Below are 18,650 nucleotides of genomic sequence, written 5' to 3'. Positions count from 1 at the left end.
ACTTAGTGTTTCATAGCTGGAAGATTTTTCTCCCTTGGACCTGTGTCCTGCCATTGAGAGGAAAGTGCATGAGAGGACTAAACCATGCTCTCAGGGAAATCAGCAGCAAAAATCCCACTAGCCAAGCCAGGAGCACCATCCATGAAATGTGCTCCCGACCCACAGGACTTGACCAGATTTGGCCCAATAAGTCTGATCCAGAAGGTCCTTAGTTTTGAAGTGGGAAGCATGTTTCAAAGTAAAAGTTCTGCAAATATCTTCACGCTGGCTTCCTGCTCTCTGCCACTAGTCATCCTTGTCGGCATGTTTACATTTCCCCTTGCCTGCGGTCTCTTTATCATGCAATGGGTTTGTTCTGCATCTAGTATAAAGTACGTGAGCGCGGGTTTCACACACACACACTGCACACATGCAGCCTGCTCAGGATGACACAGACAAGTACAGTATTGAGCATTTTCGTCTTGTTTCTTCACACCACTTTTGGGGAAAGTGGTTGCACCTCAGCAGATGGTGATGGTGAGTCATTTCATCTTCATCTTTCCACTCATGTATGATCTTGAAAAACCTGAGTTAAGAGCTCCAAAATGCAACTGCTGTGTTAAATGTGTTCGTGTTTTAGCCTCCAGTATCTTTCTTTTAGTGCCAGTACCTGAGGCAGATGTGGAGCTGGACGATACCTGTTTAATTCAATTCCCAAGTCTGCTGTCCTTCTAACATCCGAATTTGTATGAAATGACGGAAACCATAGCTGTATGTAGAGGCCATGCAAGATCAGACCTGTTTAATCCTTTCTTGTTGTGTCTAGTGTTCATGGGAGGAATTATGCCTGGGCATGGGGAACCGCTTCACTCTTCTGTAGCCCATGGTCACTCTGAGCTGCCATCAGAGAGGGGTGAGGTTCTGGCTTCTCTTGCTCTTGGCAGTTTCCTCCAAAGAAAATGTTTCAATGTACCTCAAACTTGTCCCAAACTGTTCCACTTCAAAAGCCAAACTTTTTCCCTTTTTCTTCAAGCAATTGCATCAGATACATCTGGGAGATAGTCCCAGTCTCCCTCGGAGTAGGGCTGAAGCAGCAACTAAACCGGAGGTTTTCACAGCCCATCACCAAGAGCATTCCTCCCTTACTCAGCAAATAATTATAAATTAATTCAACAGTTTAAGTTTAGGCTTATTGCAGATTTCATTTTCTCATTCAGAGAAGTGGAGATTATTTAGCAGCATCAAAATAAAAAATCAAAACATAAAGAGCAGCGATAAAAACCACTGTTTCAGTCCGCTGTCCCTTTTCTCAAAAGGGAGCTGAAAAATTGGATTTACAGATTCAGTCCCAGATCAGTTAAACTCTTACTTGTCTAATACAAAACAAACAGCAGTGACAGAGCTGGTTGCACTCTGCCTGAAGGACATGGGCAGTTTCTCAGTTACTGATAGTTTTTGGGCTCCATTGTTTGGGAGCAAAAGAGTTTTTTTGTTTTTAGGAAGATAATGGCTGTGTTCCTATGCTATCTTACAGGTAGGGAATCTCATTTTCCCATGTGTCATGTATTATAACATGCATATATGCACACATATGTACACAGATACATATATACATAGATAGGATATGCACGATAAGTTTTTTAGTCAGAAGAAAAGAGGGAGTGGCTCAGAACTGCATCTAACAACCTTGTTTTTTCTATTTGCCTTTTATTTATACAATCTGCAGCTCTTTAGAGCCAGCTTTGGCAAGCAGCTATGGTGGTGAACGGTCAATGCTAGTTATTTATCACTGGTGTCACTGAAATTTTCAGGGCTTCTCAGAAGCAGATATGACCAGACATTTCCGTGTTTTGCCACTAACTTCCAGTAAACCATAATTTGTTTAGACTTAAAGACAAACAGATTCAGAAAATCCCCACTGAGCAATTAGCAGCTTTTATGACTTCTTTATGAGTCTCATGGATTTGGCCAACAAATTAAACAACCCAGGGTAAAATCACCCGTCATGGATGTTCGGCTTTCACTCTTCACCTTTCTGACTCGCCCTGCCTCCCGGCAAAGTGCCGCCAGCCAACGCAGGCATGAGCTCACCCCTTCTTATGGGCAGAGGAGGGAAAAGCTCATTGCAGCAATTGCCTTCATCTCCTCCTCTTTTCTGAGTGGCAGACTGCCTCCCAGGCGCTGTCCCCCAGCCTGGCAGAGGTGGTGGCGATCCCCAAAAGCCCCAAGAGAGCCACAAGCAGAGCTAAGAAGGGGCAGCCGCGGAGGCACAGGAGGGCACGGGCAGGGGGAGCAGGCGGCAGCAGGCTGCGGGGTCTCACGGGCAGGGCGGCTGGCTTTGGTGGTCCTCCTACCCAGATTTGTATGCTTTGTCCAACCCACATCAAAACTGCTGTCATTAAAACGAGCTCTGCCTGAATCAGATCGGCACTAGAGATTTCGCATTACTCTGTCCGTGGAAACAGTCACTTCATTGGCTTTGGAAATTCAGGCACTGATCCTGCAGGTGCTTAGCAGTGCCTTTGGTTTCACGTGGTGCTGTTAGTTCAGAGCTTGAAGCTGAAGCATGTCCATAGCCTCTGCTAACACTCTTCTCTTGATAAAGGCTCGTGAGATTCCTGCTGTGATTTGAACCATCCTGCTGGGTCTTGTCCAAACCCAGGAGGCAACCATTTCTGTGAAGGACCTGCCATGGCTGTAGCTATGAGAGCAGTCTTTCTCCCGCTAGAATCTCCCCATCTCAAGCCCCACCTTGATTTCAGCAGAGCTGGGCTCAGGGCTCTGCCTGGTCTGGGCTGCTCAAGGAAAAAAAATGTAGTCTTGTAAACTTTTAATTGTGTAAAGAGTCTTTAGCAGTGTGAGTCATGCTGGAGTCATCAAAACCATTTACGCAGCAAACACATTCATGTGTGGTGGTTCTGAAGTTTAGGGAAGAAACATAACTGAGGCTACATGCATATTTATGTCAGACAAAAAAATCACTGTCAGCCCATGGAGGAACCATGCCAGAAAAAGAACTTCAAACTGCTTACTTAACACCATTCATGAGGTTTAATTATCATATATTCTATGGTTAGGATATTATTTCCATGAATAAGGAACCATGTAATCACAATGTGAAAGTTCAGCATCAAAGAGGTAAAGTCAACTTTCCTTCCAGTGCGGCAGCAAAGGTACACTACGCTGATTAAACATTAAATGGCTGTTTGAACTGCAAGACTAAACTTTTTTTCTTTCCTTTCATTTTGCTGTCAGCCTGATAGAGAATGAATTAAAATTTCTGTCACTTTTCAGTAAAGCAGTAGCAGACATCTGAAAGATTTTTTCTGATATGCCATTTATTAATATGATGATTATCAGTTTTGTGTGCTTATGCAAAACCTGGTATATGCAGTTGCATACACAGAGAGCACCAAGCAGCGTCTCTCTCTTATATAACGTAACATCAGTCATGCTAATTCTTAAGTTTTAATGTTGTCTTGAGGTAACTATGAGTATAAATAAGCTAGTCTCCTGGTAGTTGCAAGTAAAATCTTAGAGAGGCATAAAATGTGACATATCTGTGCATGTGAGCTTTAGGTACATCTATCTGTATAAATGATATATATATCATATATAAAATATGGGGGGGGGGTTTCCACTTTATGCAGATGCATTTCAGCTTACTTGTTATTTCCTGAATTTTGAATATATGTATATCTATGTGCACACACTTTTACCCACGAATACGTAACTCTACGTAATATACATTTCTGTACATATATGTCTGCCCTGATGGCTCAGGGCTGTGTTGACCAAGACTCTCACCTGTGTGAAAAAGCTGCAGGGCTTGTTCTATGGTTGCGCTGACTTCTGTGTCTCTCTCTTGAATGTGATGGTCAAATAGAGCGAATTTGTACAGCACCTGCTTTGTCTGTGTCTCGCACTGCTGTCAAAGCAGCAGCGCTGGTGGAAGACACCGCATTTCGTTGTCCTTCAGGGAGAGCTCGGCTCCCTGTGGGTCAGACACCACCAAAGCTGCGGTGAGAAGGGAAGACCAGAAATTGCTTCTTAGCACTGATTGCTCATGGTGGCAAATGGCCACTAAATCTTAACTCGGGGGATAGATCTGCTTCTGAGTTCTGGATTAGTGCAGCATCGGATGCTCCCATCCCTCCTGCTGCCCACCGTGGGTGCTGGTGGCAGCAGCTCCCTTCCTAGCCCCTGCCCACACTGCTTTTGTGTTTTTCTCTGCATTCCTGACTAACTTCTGAATTTCTTCTTTTACGCAAAACCTGACTCCAGATACACCTCATCTCTGAGGTCAGGAGGAAGAACTGCTAATAGTGACCTTGTGGGGTGATACTCTTTGCTTACATTTTAAAACAGTGAAGCAACTCTCCCCTGCTTTCTCTCTGCTGTCAAACCACGACCATTTTGGATCTTCCGATGTGCTCACATGCTGGACAAGGTCTGGTCTCGCTGTACACTGGCAGGATTGGCCAGGGATCAGAGGACATCACCAGCAGGACTATGAATCACAGTATCCAAGTAGCTGGTCACCTCTCAGTGATCCGATTCACCTGGGTGACAGCAGAGATGACCATCGTTTTCTCTGGGAGGGATTTTCCATTGGAAATGTTTCCATGGGCCTTTCCCCACACTGTTTGTGAGTATGAGTCACTGATATCGCCGGAGCAGCCAAGGTCTTGTTCTCTCCGTGGCAGGTGCCCCGCATGGCAAGGACACATCTGAGGAGTGGGTAGGAAAGGACCACGCAGGGGATTGGGAATAGTCCCCGGACACAGGGAAGAGGGTTATGTGTCATCACAGCTACACTTTACCACCGGTAAAAGGAGACAGAGGCATTCCTGTCCCAAGCATCCGCTCAAGGGATCATGGCAATAACCCTTTCCCTCTCCACTCGGCTGCAGTGGGTGAGATTTCGTGAAATGAGGCTGAACTGGTAGTTTCCACCAGAGAGGACTCCTCTCAGAAGCATCAGTTTTTGCTTCACTGACTTCATACCTGCCAAGTGTAGGACTTGAGACATATGCTCTTACTCAAATCGTGATTGTTTTATTAGTCATCGAAGCTAATTTGCAGGAAGCCACGTGTTCTGGCAGAAAGTCTGAGCATTCCCTCCTGAGCCCAAATTTGTGACATTTCAGAAAACTTTGCAGTACAATCAAAATGAGGCTTAATTGCCTCGTGACACCAAAATACTCTTGCTTTCCTAAAACGACCCATATCAATTTTCCAGTCTTCTCAGAAACCTGGTGACAGGCCAGACCGTCACAGCATGGGTAGACGCAGAGTTTCTGATCTGTTTGTTTTTAAGAGTGTTTTGGTCCTTGACTTGAATATTCTGCTTTTTAACAGGCATCCTGAATACATCTTGCTCCCTTTTGCATGCCCAAGGATAGCAGCATTTTGTGGTTCCTAATAGGAAAACCTGTTTGAGAAAGTTCCAAGATGATTTTCGGATGGAGTAGGTCCTGCTTTTATATGGGTGTAAAGTTTACCTGTAACTTTTCAAATGAGAATTCCCCTGTCCCTGGCTCAAACTTAGGAGGAATTAAACTGCAGAGCGGACAATATATTTTCTCTGTTTTGCACTTGACACTGGGGCTTTTTCACAGAGGTTTCCGCAGGTTTGTCATCAGCACCCATCTTTGCCCATGATTAATAGAAAAGAACAGACATAGAGTGTCTCATCTGACCAAACCGTCTGTGATGCTATGTCTTTTTATAGTTCACAGACAGATGATGCAGAATGTACCTTCATGCGTCGTTAGTGGGTGGGCTTCACTGGCATGCAGGGAGAGCAAGCTTGAAAGGTGCGAGTGGCTTTTAATTTCATTTTGAACAAGGTTTCTTTGCTTCTTACAAAACAGGTGGGTTGATCCTCTTCCTTTCAGGCAATTACATAAAGAAAAAGCCTCCTGTACAAGGGAGCTGCAAATTGAATACTTTCACAGGTTTGCTTCAGTAACATTCTGTGAATGTCTCCTCAGGGACTTTTGGAGATGACGAACCAGACAATTTTGAATTCGACTGCTTCAGCCAGCTTGAATTTAAGGACTCCTATAGCAGCCTAACCTGCAATTTTACTGAGCTGCCTCCTCACCACACTAACTATAGCCTGGCCCTGTGGTAAGTGCTGTCAGTCCATCTTCAGGTAAACTTCTGGGAAGCAAATTGCTGAGCACCAATGAGTCATTTTGCCGTATGCTGGGAAACAGGAACAGCAAAGTTAGACAAAATTCTGTTTCAGAGTGTTTTACCAAGTTTGAATGCTATATTCAGCAAAGAACAAGAGTCTACTGAAAGAGAACATAACTCCCTAATAAGAAAAAAAAATCAGCTGGAAGAGTCTGTAAAGGGCATTATAATGTCTCCAACAGTCCTGATCTTGCCTCTGTTGCTCTGGAGCACCTGTAATTATGGATGTAGCCGAGCATGAACTGAGATCATTTTTCCTTTAAATTAAATGATACTTAAAAGTCCTCAAAGTAGCTTTTATCAAGTGAAAAGTAAAAATGTTTTCGAAGAGGCAGATCCTTTCCACAGAAAATTATTTGGCAAGAAGGCTGATTTTCCACCACAGGGAAAATGCCTTTATTTAAGTCAATATAAAAATAAAGCAATTGTCTTCACACACACAGACACACAAAAACACACTAGAATGAGTATGCAAAAACCCAACAGTTACCAAACACATCAGTCATCTCCACTTCTCTTCAAGGCCTTGAAACTCTTTTCCACCTTTTTTTAAACTGATGCACCTAGCTGAAGAAGATCAGATTTTGTCTCTTTAGCATACGTCTGCTTTTCCCTTTGCCTGTTTTTCCTGAAACTGAAAGTTCTCCAGCTTCCAGCAAAAGAAGTGGATTTTTTTTTTACCTTGCTATTCTAATCAGTACTTAATTTTTTTTCACCTAATTTATTAGAATTTTTCTATTTGCCTGGGATTTATTCTGGATTTTGACTCAAATTTTATGACAGTTCTCAAACACAGGAGTCACACAGATGGAGGAACACAGAGATATATTTCCACCTCTGAAACTGTACCATGTGACTCCTTCATGGGCTGGCTGACTGTTGACCCTGTATTTTCTACCACTTCAGACAATAAGAAATTTCTCTTTATCTTCAGTGAGCATCTAAACCTATTGGTCTATATTTAAAAATGGCAGCAGTAAGATAATTTTTAAAGATACAAAGGTTTTGAACACATACATCTCCAATTTAATAATTGCATTTTTTTCTTGGAGAGCTCCAGGACTCTTACTGTGACTCAGGTCACTTGATTATTGTGCTCAAAATAATACGAACGAAAAACACTACCAATCTTTTAAACTCCTTATTTGCATGGCATTTTTTCTTATTTCACATGGAGTGTCACTTCAGTTACTGTGAAATGAGCAACCAGGATTCATCCTTTACTATGTTACAGTAAGACTGAGAAGAAATTAACATTGTCTCACTTTGGTCAACAGTACCAAGGAAGACAGCAATTATGTGTGCTTCAATATGGAGAAACAGGAAGATGCGTATTTCTTACAATTCACTGATATACTCTCAAATAAAGATATTTGCATGGTCTCTGAGATGAAGAGAAGGGTCTGCAGGAGTCTGGTTGTAACTGACATTGGTAAGACACTTAACATTTTGGACATTTTTAAGATATAGGGGTTACTGGGGAAAAAAACAGCCTAGTGCAAAACCTAAGCGTGAATCTGTATGACATAGAGGCAGCACAAAATAGTGCCCTAGCAGGTCATGTAGCCTGGATTGGGATGTTGGCAGAGTGTGGTGTTCCACTTGCTTCAAAGCCAAACATGATTAACCTCCATTCAAAACGTGTAGCTGAATTCTGGCTTATTGTAACACTCTGCCCAGACCTGAACGTAGACTGAATCATGCACATGGGCAAAGCAGCTGTTCCTGAGCGTGGATGAACTGTCAAGCAGGGACATTTTGTTCATCTCTTACTAGGGATTGCACAGTTTCAGGACTGACCACCCCAAGTCTAGCACGAGCTCAGTAGCACAGGGACCGCAAGGTTGCAAGACTTCACTTTTTCACACCTTGCTTCTTGGTGGAGCCTGTTGTTTGAATGAGGTGCTCAGGCATCCTGCAGTGCAGAAGGGACAACGAGAGCCCATGAATGGGCTTGTCAAAGCCATGTTGGGGACCTGCCTGAGCCAAGAAAGAGGGGCTTCTTAGGACCTATCCCTCTTGGGAGTTGGTCTCATTTGAGGGTTGCAGAGGAGCCCGTGTAGGGCAGCTCTGTTCTGCTCTGGTGCCACATTGCTTTGCCTTCTTTTGGCAATAGGCATTGTGACATCAATCTCTTATGAAAAATTTCTGCCCCGGTCCAATAATTTTGTGACAATCTTACATTACCTCTGTTTATGGGCCAGCCTGGACCATCTCTGGTGGTGTCTCCTCTAGAAACTGTGGGCTCTGCATGTAAGGATTAAGTATTGGGGGTTGCAGAAGGACTGGGCGTAATTTCTGGTTATATGCATTTTCCTGAGAGGAGAGAGCTGTGGGGTCTCTGTTTCTGTGAGAGCTGATGGACTTTACATGGAGCATTTAGGAAGCCTCAGTGGCACAGACACCAGTCCCTGCAGACCTCAGTCACATCCAGCTCCAGCACAGCTTGGAAAGAGTCCTGAGGGCTGCATTTTGGACATGATTGTACTTGCATAGATGGTCATTTGACACAGTCTTCTGCAGACCTGGTCAAGTGTGTGTTCATAGCAAGGGCCTGGAGCCACAGTCCCCTCTGGTATATCTAATACTGTTAAACTTTGTCCCTTACTCTGTCCCGGCAATTGTACCCGTACCCTCCGCAGTGCCTTCCTCCCAGGGCAGCGATGGGTTTTGCCATAGGATCTCTGTCTCAGAGCACTGGTTAGAGGGACTGAATGTCACGTCTTCAAGCAGTGCTATGGCAGGGGTAAGCATGCTCAGGAATTGCTTTCCAAGACTAAGTGTCACATCCCTGGGAAGCACCATCCCTGCTGGTCACACTGCTGCTCCAGCAGCTCAAAATCGAGCCCCTCTCAGGAGCAAGGTGTAAGGATGAGCTGGGGCTCAGCATGAGGCTCACGCAGCTCAGGCCAGCCCTCGCTCAAGATAGGTCACCCTGCAGGGGTTGAAACTTGAAGTGGACTTTGTTTTGACTTTTCAAAACCTGTTTATTGTGTAGTAACATTGTTCTACTCCTGTTATATTCTGGTTTGTTATCATTTGCAGTTAAGCCTGAAGTACCATTCAATATAAACATCACATATCAAAAGGAGGCAAATGAATATCTTATTCATTATAGTACACCACACGCATGGAAGAAATACTTAAAGGACAAATTAATACACCAAATAGCCTATAGACAAGAAGAAGGTACTTGGAAGGTAAGCGATGATGTGTTGGTGAACTTACACCAATTTCTGAAATTAAACGTTATCAGAAATACCAGTATCAGGTAAAAACCCTCAAATCTGCATTTCTACAGTTCTCCAGCTGAAAACTTGGAAAGGTGCAATATTTGGCATTTGGAAATTTCATCACTTGAAACAATTCCACACCGACAGCACCCATGTCTGTTAGACACTTCTCTGGGCTAACAAAGTTTCATTCATTTGGGCTTTGCAGTGGGAGGAGAAGACATAATGTAACAAGCCATCCTAAGTGTTTGGATGGCTTGCTCTTTGCTGTGGTGGTTTTGCTCTCGTTTTCTGTGCTCATCAGTCAGTAAATCGTATGACCCCTTTTCTTAACAACAGTTTCTTCGTGTCCCTTTTTCACTGAGCCTCTCCAGGCTTTAGGTGCAGCCCTGCAGCTCTTCCACCCTCAGACCATGTTTCAGGCTGCAGCTGCCGGTGAACTGGATCTGGTTTGGGCAGCCGTGCAAACACTAGTCTAGATGGGGGGGGGGGGGGGTTTGAAAGCGTGGACTACACCTGTTTTTTGCAGAGGGAACACAGGAGACCCGTAACTAGAAAAAGAATGCAGGCAACCAAATACATGGAAACGAAGAGCACCAGAGCTGCACTGTGGGATTCCAGCTTCTTTCCTGTAGCTGCTCTTTCAGAAGTTGTCTTTTTATGCTGCACAAACATGTTTCCCCCCCCCCCCCCCCCCCCCCCATCTCTTCTGAGCTCTCCCAGGGAAGCATGTATTTTGCACTGCAGTGTTGGCAGTAGCAAAGCATGGTTAATACTTCCAGCTGTTTTCCAAAGAGCTTTTATCCAGTGTTCGTCTCTGTTCTCGATACTGTTTGGAATACCTTGCTGTTAAACTAGACTGATGCCGTGACGACCACCTGTGTAATAACCAAAGACAGGGAGCAAACAGCACAGTATTGCAGGGATGTACCTGATCTTGCACATTTTGCTGAAACTCAAAGATACTTCTCCTGTGTCTTCTAGAAGAATAATTGGAATTTTTTGTGTGTTTAGACAATAGAGTCACCATACCTTCAGGTAAAGTTACTGGGGAAAAACCTTGAAAATGATGCATCGTATGAGGTGAAAGTACGTTCGCAGCCCAACGGAGATTATTTTAAGGGCATGTGGAGTGAATGGAGCACTTCCAAGAGCTTCAGGACCACAAGGGAGCTGCACTCCACAGAGACCTGTAAGGGCAGAAATCGCTTTGGTCCACCTTGAAGAAAGCAGAGCTAAGGGTCCTCAGCTCCCTGGCCAGCCCTGGCAGCAGCAGTGACGAGAGCATGGGGAGGGAAGAGCTTGCGGTCACAGCAGGGTCAGCCCTTACAGGCACCAGACACCCCAGAGGAGATGACCCAGAAAGTGACTGTGTCACTCTGGTCTGGGGCTGACTCTCCACGTGAAGTTAAATCTCATTCATGGGTGATAAGATCAGATGAAGTGCTGCTGTAAGGGCATGAGGGAGGTGCAAAGGGAGGTGAAGGCTGACTCACTCCTGCTTGCTGCCTGTTGGCGTGCAGAGAGGAGGACCAGCTTGCACTGGGCGTTTTAGGTAAGGCACAAAAAGCAGTGAAACATGACCCATTTCAGGGCCCTGGATTTGTGTGTGAACCTGGCATGTTAATCACAAATATGATATGGGATAAAATCTCATCATTGCACTTGTAAACATGAATAATTCTTCTGGTCCTTGGGGTCCCTTCAGTCCCCAGGAGCACCTCGGCATCACACGTGTGTGAATTCACTTCAGTGCTGCTGTAAGGGCTCGATGAGTGGTGGCTTCAATGTGCTGGAGGTGATAGCAGACTTCTAGCTGCTTTAATCCAACCTGGCACCCCAGCTTGGAGCTCAGCCAAGTGCTGATGCTCCGGCAGTCCACCTCTTTCCTCCTTCAGGGAGGGAGGAAAAATGCACCACTGCACCAGTACAATGATAGGCAAGTGCAATGCTTGGCATTAATTCCTAATTTATTGTCTGAAGAGACATTACAAGTTACGGTGGCTTAACAGTGAGACATTTACATGCATTGGCTGATGTTCTTTTTTTTTTCTATAGATAGCAGTGTGGTCGTGGTAATACTCTCCATCCTGGGATTCATGCTGTCCATTGTCATGATTGTCCTGATGGTAACTTTTTGGGAAAACAGGTAATCTAAGTCTCTTTGTATCAGAAAAAGTGTTGGAAGACAATCCTGTTCTGACAGTCTTATTGCTTTCCCTATTATACTTGTGAACTATTCTTTTTCCATCTCTGGACCTCTATATCAAGCCAAAGGTAGGCGAAGAATAGAAGTGGGCAATACAAGAGAGGGTGGTGGCAGGTAGAAGATGACCTGCCACTTTGAGCAGACTTCAGTCTTGGGCTCAGAACACTCAGACCTTTGGGGAGCTGAAGTCACCAGGAAACACTTACAGAGTCAGTGTCTCACTGGAGTCAAATTTGACTCAAGCTTTAAGCAAGATCCAGAAAAGAAAGCGACCTGCAGGTTTTAGTAGAGTCCCAAGAGCTGTGGAAATGGTATACTGGGGAGATTGCCTCTTTCCCTTTCATAGGCTGAGTCAGCAGGGTGTTTGCTCTGCAGCATTTTCGGAAGCAGCAAGGCAGAGCTCTCAGCAACAAGGGCTTGATGGCATCAGCCACTAGCCCGGGCGGGTCCACATCCAGCCAGCCATGTGGCAAAACCAGGCCCTTCATTCCCCAAGAAAGCAGTCATGGCAGAAGTGGGACTAGAGATATGTTCATTACACAGGCAGTCCTTTGTCTGCGTTGGGGTTTTTTCATATATTGGCTATACAGCAGTACATAGATAGCTGTAAATATATTTTTCAGTATGTGGCTATGTATGTTTATATAGAATAGATAGTTCACAAATTTCAGAAAATTAACAGATATGTAGATAATCTAGTGAAACCAGAATCTGAAGCAAAAAAGTCCCAAGTTTAAGCATAGGAGATGAACCCCTCACTAGGCAGAAAGCCCAGGGCTGTTTGGAAGCATTCAGAGCAGCCCGTCCATGGCATCCAGCTCCACTGACATCCAGGGAGATGGCTGCAGGCAAGCTGCTTTTTGGGGACAACACTTGGGTTGTGCTAACTCCTGAATTACACACGGGGATTGCCTTGGCCCCAGTCTAACCATGCCAAGAACAATTTTAATAATTAAACATTTTAGACACTGGAGTTATCTGCCAGGGAATGCTCCCTGGTGCTGTTTTATTTGCAAGTATAAATGTGGCTTGAGATTTCTAGCTCTTCCTTTTTACTGTTGCTGAGCACCTGCAGTTCTCTAACTTTGCTAGAAGTTCTGCTTGTGTAAAACTGCTGAAAAACCAGGCTTTTAGCTGGTGAGAATTTTTGAATGCAGAGATTTCCCTTTTAAAAAGAAGAGGGGTTTATATGTGTGTGTATATATATCCACATATACAGACATATATAAAATGAAATATATATTCATATACATCTATAGCTGTATTTATATCACTGCAACATTGAATGTCAGTCAGGCAATATCCTCTAGATGCATCATAGCTAAGGGTTTGCAGCAGCACAACACAAGAACTTCGCTAATCAAAGCACTAAAAATGAGACCTGTGGGACAAGGCTACGATACAGATAGCTGGCCAAGGAGTGGGACAGTATGCAGTTCTTTGACTTATGTAAACATGCAGAGGCAAATATCAGCAAATTTGCACCTTAACCACAGCATCTTTTTTTTACTTGCAGAAATTGTTTTCACCATGCAAAACCCTGTTAACACAGCTAGATGCAAATGAGTTCTTCGCCAGCATAATTTGTTGCTTTTCCAGTACTTGGTGAAGTGTCTTCTTTTAACTGTGACAATTTGTGCCCTCAAACGAACAATGAATATTCGGTGACCTTCATAACTCATCTTCCCCTGTCTTTGTTTTATTCTGAGACTTCTCTGTTGTTATTCTGAGTAATGTAAGCTAACCCTAAGGCTTTGTGAGAATTAGGACAAGTGATGCAACAACTTCTGATATCTCAACAAGTCCCTCTTTTGCTGCTCTTGAACTTCTATTCATCTACTGTTGCTGTTTCAGGATCAAGCCTGCTGTGTGGCCAAACCTTCCTGATCACAAAAAAACGCTGGAGCAACTATGCAAGAAGCCAAAAAATGTATGTACCTCCACTGTTGTTTTCACCTGAGTATGGAGTATTGGGAACAAAATTAACACTCATGAGAGATAGTACATGCATTTGCTGCATGAACTGAGACATCTTTCAGAAATTACTTCTACATTTCACTCAAGAGAGTCCACATTTTCACAGGCAGATTCTACTCGAGGGTATGGAAATAACAGACAATTCAACTAGTGCCTGAGCTTTGACTTGTGCAAAGTAATTACAGAGGGCTGGAGAACTTGATATATGAAGAAAGGTTGAAGGAATTGAGTTTGTTTATAGAAAAGAGGAAGCTCAGGGTGGGGACTACTGATCACAACCTTCCAATACCTAAAGTGTAGTTAGATGGAGGTGCTCTTGCCACAAGACTGCATGGTGACAGGACCAGAGGCAACAGGCACATGCTGCTTCAGGGCAAACTTCATCTGAATATAAAAGAAAAATCTTTCTCCATGAGAACAATTAAACATTGTGTAGGTTGTCCAGAGAAGACGTAGGTTCTCCTTTGCTGGAAATGTTCAAGGCTTGGCTTGATAGGGCTCTGGATAACCCAATCCAGGTCCTGCTTCTGGCAGAAGGTTGCACCCGTTGGACTCCCGAGGTCATTTCCAACTGAGATGCTTTGGTGATTCTATGGAAGTGTGGCCATGGGGCTGGATGGGGCCCCTTTGCAAACATCCCTGGTGATGCCCGTGTACCCTTACACAGCCAGCAGAATTGCTCATACACCATGCAGTACATTAACTGCTCTGCCAGATAAAAGCCAGATGGACAAATGTTATAAACTGTAAGGTATGGGATTAACCCATTGCCTTAAAACTATGTGGCTAGTGCATTTTTTCACTAAGAAACTCATCAGTGCAATTCTCTCCAGTTGGTACATTATCAGCATGTTCTTAATTTAATAAGAGGTCTAAGATGACTCTCCCACCCGCCGTGCTCCTCAGTGCAGGGATTCTTAATGTGTTTCAGGAAGTCGTGGCAAACTTTTACTTCCCTCACTGCTAAACTGAGAAGATAAAACTGAAGGGAACCACCTGGGTTGGCACACTCATTCCTGTGAAATGGCAGACATGCAATAGATACATGGCTCAGAAAAGTCTCTGAAACACCAGTTCCCACCACATTGTGTAGAGCGGAAAACGCACTCCGGTGACGCTGCCTTCAGGAGGCCCCTGGGTAGATTCAGATTAATATGGAAAAGGATTTTAAGCCACATGATATTTTATTCTCTGCTAACCTATCATTCAGCCTGCTCACAGTTACTTTCAGAGTTAAAGAAATAATAAGTACCCTTCTAAAATCAAATGAATTATTAAAGTACCTTTTCTCTTAAGCTAATACCCACTGTTAACTGACCATGCTGTTCCCTTTGCCATGCAGAATTTTGATATAAGCTTTAACCCGGAGAGTTTTGGTTACGTTCATATCCATAAAGTGGATGGCATTCGAGCAAAAGCTGAACTGGAAAATTTTCTGCAGCCATCAACTGCTCCAGAGGCAAACCTTCCAGAAAAATTTAGGAATGGATCAGACCTGAAGATGATCCCTGTGATGACAGACAAAAGCAACCTAAACCCCTCTGTGACTTATGGAGGAATCTGGCCAGCTGAAGCCCTGCACAGACTCCTGGGCACCAGCCAGTTTGCAGTCACCGAAGGCAACTGCGGCTCCAGCACGTACGAAGTGTGCCACAGCAGCGGGGTGCCCCTGTGCAAGGATGGTTTCAACCTTTCCTCCGCTCCTCCCCAAGATCCCTCTGGCCAGCCTGGACCAGAGCCCCTAAATGGTGACACCGCATCCCAGATGCTGCCCACCAGTGAAATGAGGTCACCAAACAATGAGGAAGCCTATGTCACAATGTCTAGCTTCTACAAAATTCAGTAAACCTTACAGGAATGACAGCGTACCGTTTTTTCTCTAACACAAGCAGGACACTGCAGCTTTCTGGTTTGTTTTCCTGCATCCTGTGAGTTCCAACCTCCGCAATGCACCCTGCTCGCAGTGCAATGTCATACCTGCAAGGAAGTGCGTTCTCCCATGTTTCAGTGATAAGCAGCCTAACCTCAGCTCTCGGTATGCTGGTAGCAATCTCCACTGCAGCAGAAATTAAATTTAATTCAACCTGGCTTTAATCTTCACATCTGATTAATCTGGAGCAATGACACTGCAGTCCTAGCTGAGGATCAGAACATGCCTTGTAAAAGTTAATCAACTCTTCTGTTTACCTCTTGGTTGCAGAGTTAAGCTCTTATTAATACCTAAGCAAGAAATATGGCAACAAATTCAAGTTAAATGAATCCAATCTCTTTGAAACAGTGGTAGGTCAAGAGTAACTCCTCTGCAGTCAGTGGAAGTCCACGAGTTTGCACAACACCAGTAAATGAGAGTTGCTATCAAGCATTAGTTGCCTGGGGATTCAAGAGCTTGGTCACTGCAAAAGGAATTTGCTGAGGCCCCAGGAAAAAAGGCACATGGACTCACCTTAGGAAGATGTTTTCTCAGACCAATTTTTTTTCTTTTTTTTTGAGAGAGAGAGAGAGATTAAAACAAAGCAAAACCCCTACATGCCACTACTTTTTGCTGCTGGTAAAGACCTGCCCCAGATCCAATTTTAGGATCCACAGGTACTTCTGCTAGTGCTATATATTAAAGATCTTCAGTTTTTCATGTACTAGCAATATTTAGCTAAGAAAACAAAACAAAATTAATGAAAAGCAAAGTCCCACCTCTTCCTATAAACTGAATTGGGTCTGCAAAATGCATGATGCTGGCTGTCTTTGCAGCTTTTGTGCAAGCAATAGTGCAGCATGTAAGTAGGGCTTTCCAGGGCTGAACGGACTGTGTTTGTTTACTAGCATTATTCCCAATTGCTGTGGCTGCAGGAGAATACTTTGAATTTGGCCAGGCAATGTTCTCATGCAACATCTGACCTAGGAAGATGGATGGAGTGTCATGGATCCTGCCAGTGATCAGAAGACCTACAATTTTTTAAAAATACCCTGTAAATTGGCTGGCAATAGCACTTGGGGGTTTTGGTTTGGTTTGTTGGTTTGTTTTTTTTTTACATTATGACGAAGGAGGCATCCTGTCCCTTCCCATTCACCTTTCTCTGGACTCTGTGCCCAGTTCTAAGGGGTTCCCCGCATGCTGCCATGCAGAGATGGCTGAGCCACTTCACAGTCCCTCTGGGATGCTGCACATTGTGGAGCACATGCTTGGAGATAAAGCTGCTACAGCCACATGGTTGCATGACAGCCGAGCAGTGTGGCTATGGGAAATCCAAGCAGCTTTGCTGCACTCGGGGATTGGGGTTCGCCTCACTGTGCAGTCTCAGTTCCTCTAGTTGCTTGAAATTCTCCTTTACTGAAACATATTCACGTTCCCAGAGCCTAAGGGTAAAAAGAGTCCTCTTTCATCCTCAGAGCTGCTCGAATTTGTTCTGACTGGTAATAATCACTGAGATGTCACTATATTTGATGTAGCCTGCTGGAGAAAAACAGCACGCCCAAGAGCACTCCACCTTCTCTGCCTCCACCCAGCACCAGGGAAACTTTCAAATGGGGATAAACTTATAGTACCTGTGTGCAAAGGGGCCGAGGATTTGGCTCAAGGCATTCCAGTGACATTTTACAGAATGGTTTTTATTGCTTTTTCTCGCCAAATGAAACATTGATTAATGCATTAAAAAAAGATGAAAGCCCTGGACATTCATTTGCTTTGTAATGCTTGTATTTCTTTTTAAAAAGAGCTGCTGGTAATGCTTATACTGTGCTGACGTGCACAGTGCAATTGTAGATGAAGACAGACTGTGCTGGAAAGATACCCTCTTCCAGTAACGGAGTGACAAACAAAAAGGTCCTAGAGGAAGAAGCAAAAGCGCATCAGAAAAATCTGTATAGTATGTGCTGTGCTTGTTTTGAACTCATAGACACATTTTTAAGCATTAAAAGGGACGACACAAATGTCTATTTGCACTATTTAAGCAGTAAGGTACCCATGTGTAATAGTCTGTCTGTTTGTCCAGAAACATATACTGCTCTTTAATACTGGAAAAGTAGTAGGAACCTGATGTTTGCTCTTTAATATAAGAAAAGTAGTAGAAACCTGATGTTTATTCACTCTAATCACTCTCAAATAGTTATGTTTTTCCTATGTAGTACTCATATTTTTGCATAGCTGCTAATGTTTAAACATTCATTCAATTTTCTATGTCTTATTATCTTATTTAATTAGATAACATGCAAACTTGGTTTTACGATGTTTTTACTGTATTAAAAGGACATGGATATTTGCATGAACTATTTATGCTGCTCTAATTCAGTCTTCTAATACACATCTACCAGGATAGGACTTACTCTGTCCTCACTGAAAGTAGGATAACCCCACGGGCTCTGCCTAGCTTCAGGCAGGATAAATCCCAAATAAATCCGGACAGCTCAGAGGCCTGAAAGCACTGTAGGATAACAGCAAGCATCACCCGCCCTTCATTGCTGTCACCCTGCGAGCCAGGGAAGCCTCTCTGCAGCCCCAGTCCCTATGTTTTGGACTGGGGATGCTTTTGTTCATCCTGACTCCCACTGCCGTCCAGCCCTTGTTACCCAGAAAACGGAGAGGTAACAGCTCTGGGAATCAGGTGAGTGAACACGATCTCCTGCCAATGGCTCGTACTTGCTCAGGTGAGCCAGAAGCTTTGCCCAAGATCCCACATGCAGCCGTGAGTCTGCACCACGAGCAGTACAGTAAAGTGTACAGTAAAGAAAAGTCCTGCAGAGGCTGTGTCCTCAGAGATGTTACTTCATTAATCCACTGCTGAATGCTAACAAACGCGCAACTGATAGAAAACAAAGCAACCTTTTGTTAATTACATTCATCCCAGTGTAGCTTTTCTTAGTAGAGAAGATACAGGCTAACTCATGCCAGGCACGGGGTTACTTTATTCCAGGCATCCACCTGGGTGTATGATGAGGCCTATCCAGAAGAGTATCTTTCCATGAGAGCAGCAGCAAGCACAGCCAAATCGAGGGGAGTTAAAGGTTGGCATTAAGGCTTCTAAAGGACCCTGGCTCCCAGAAACAGCCATGAAACC

The 18,650-nt window shown here is 44.0% G+C and overlaps 1 protein-coding gene across 2 annotated transcripts; it reads left to right on the top strand.

Annotated features, from left to right (window-relative positions):
* Positions 1–301: 301 nt before the first annotated feature.
* On the top strand, positions 302–17,858 carry IL7R (interleukin 7 receptor). Of its 2 annotated transcripts, none has more exons than XM_030005601.2 (8): positions 302–516; positions 5,976–6,114; positions 7,461–7,615; positions 9,229–9,383; positions 10,431–10,608; positions 11,475–11,565; positions 13,480–13,555; positions 14,945–17,858. In XM_030005601.2, exons 1-8 carry the CDS (start codon positions 426–428, stop codon positions 15,446–15,448), a joined length of 1,389 nt encoding a protein of 462 aa, XP_029861461.1. In that variant the 5' UTR covers positions 302–425; the 3' UTR covers positions 15,449–17,858. The 2 variants fall into 2 exon arrangements, with proteins under 2 accessions (XP_029861461.1, XP_040976979.1); XM_041121045.1 differs by having other exon boundaries at positions 312–516; positions 15,044–17,858.
* Positions 17,859–18,650: the final 792 nt, after the last annotated feature.

The sequence above is a fragment of the Aquila chrysaetos genome, chromosome Z (assembly GCF_900496995.4).
Source record: "Aquila chrysaetos chrysaetos chromosome Z, bAquChr1.4, whole genome shotgun sequence".
Lineage (NCBI taxonomy): Eukaryota > Metazoa > Chordata > Aves > Accipitriformes > Accipitridae > Aquila > Aquila chrysaetos.
This window is presented reverse-complemented; position numbering and strand designations above follow the sequence as displayed.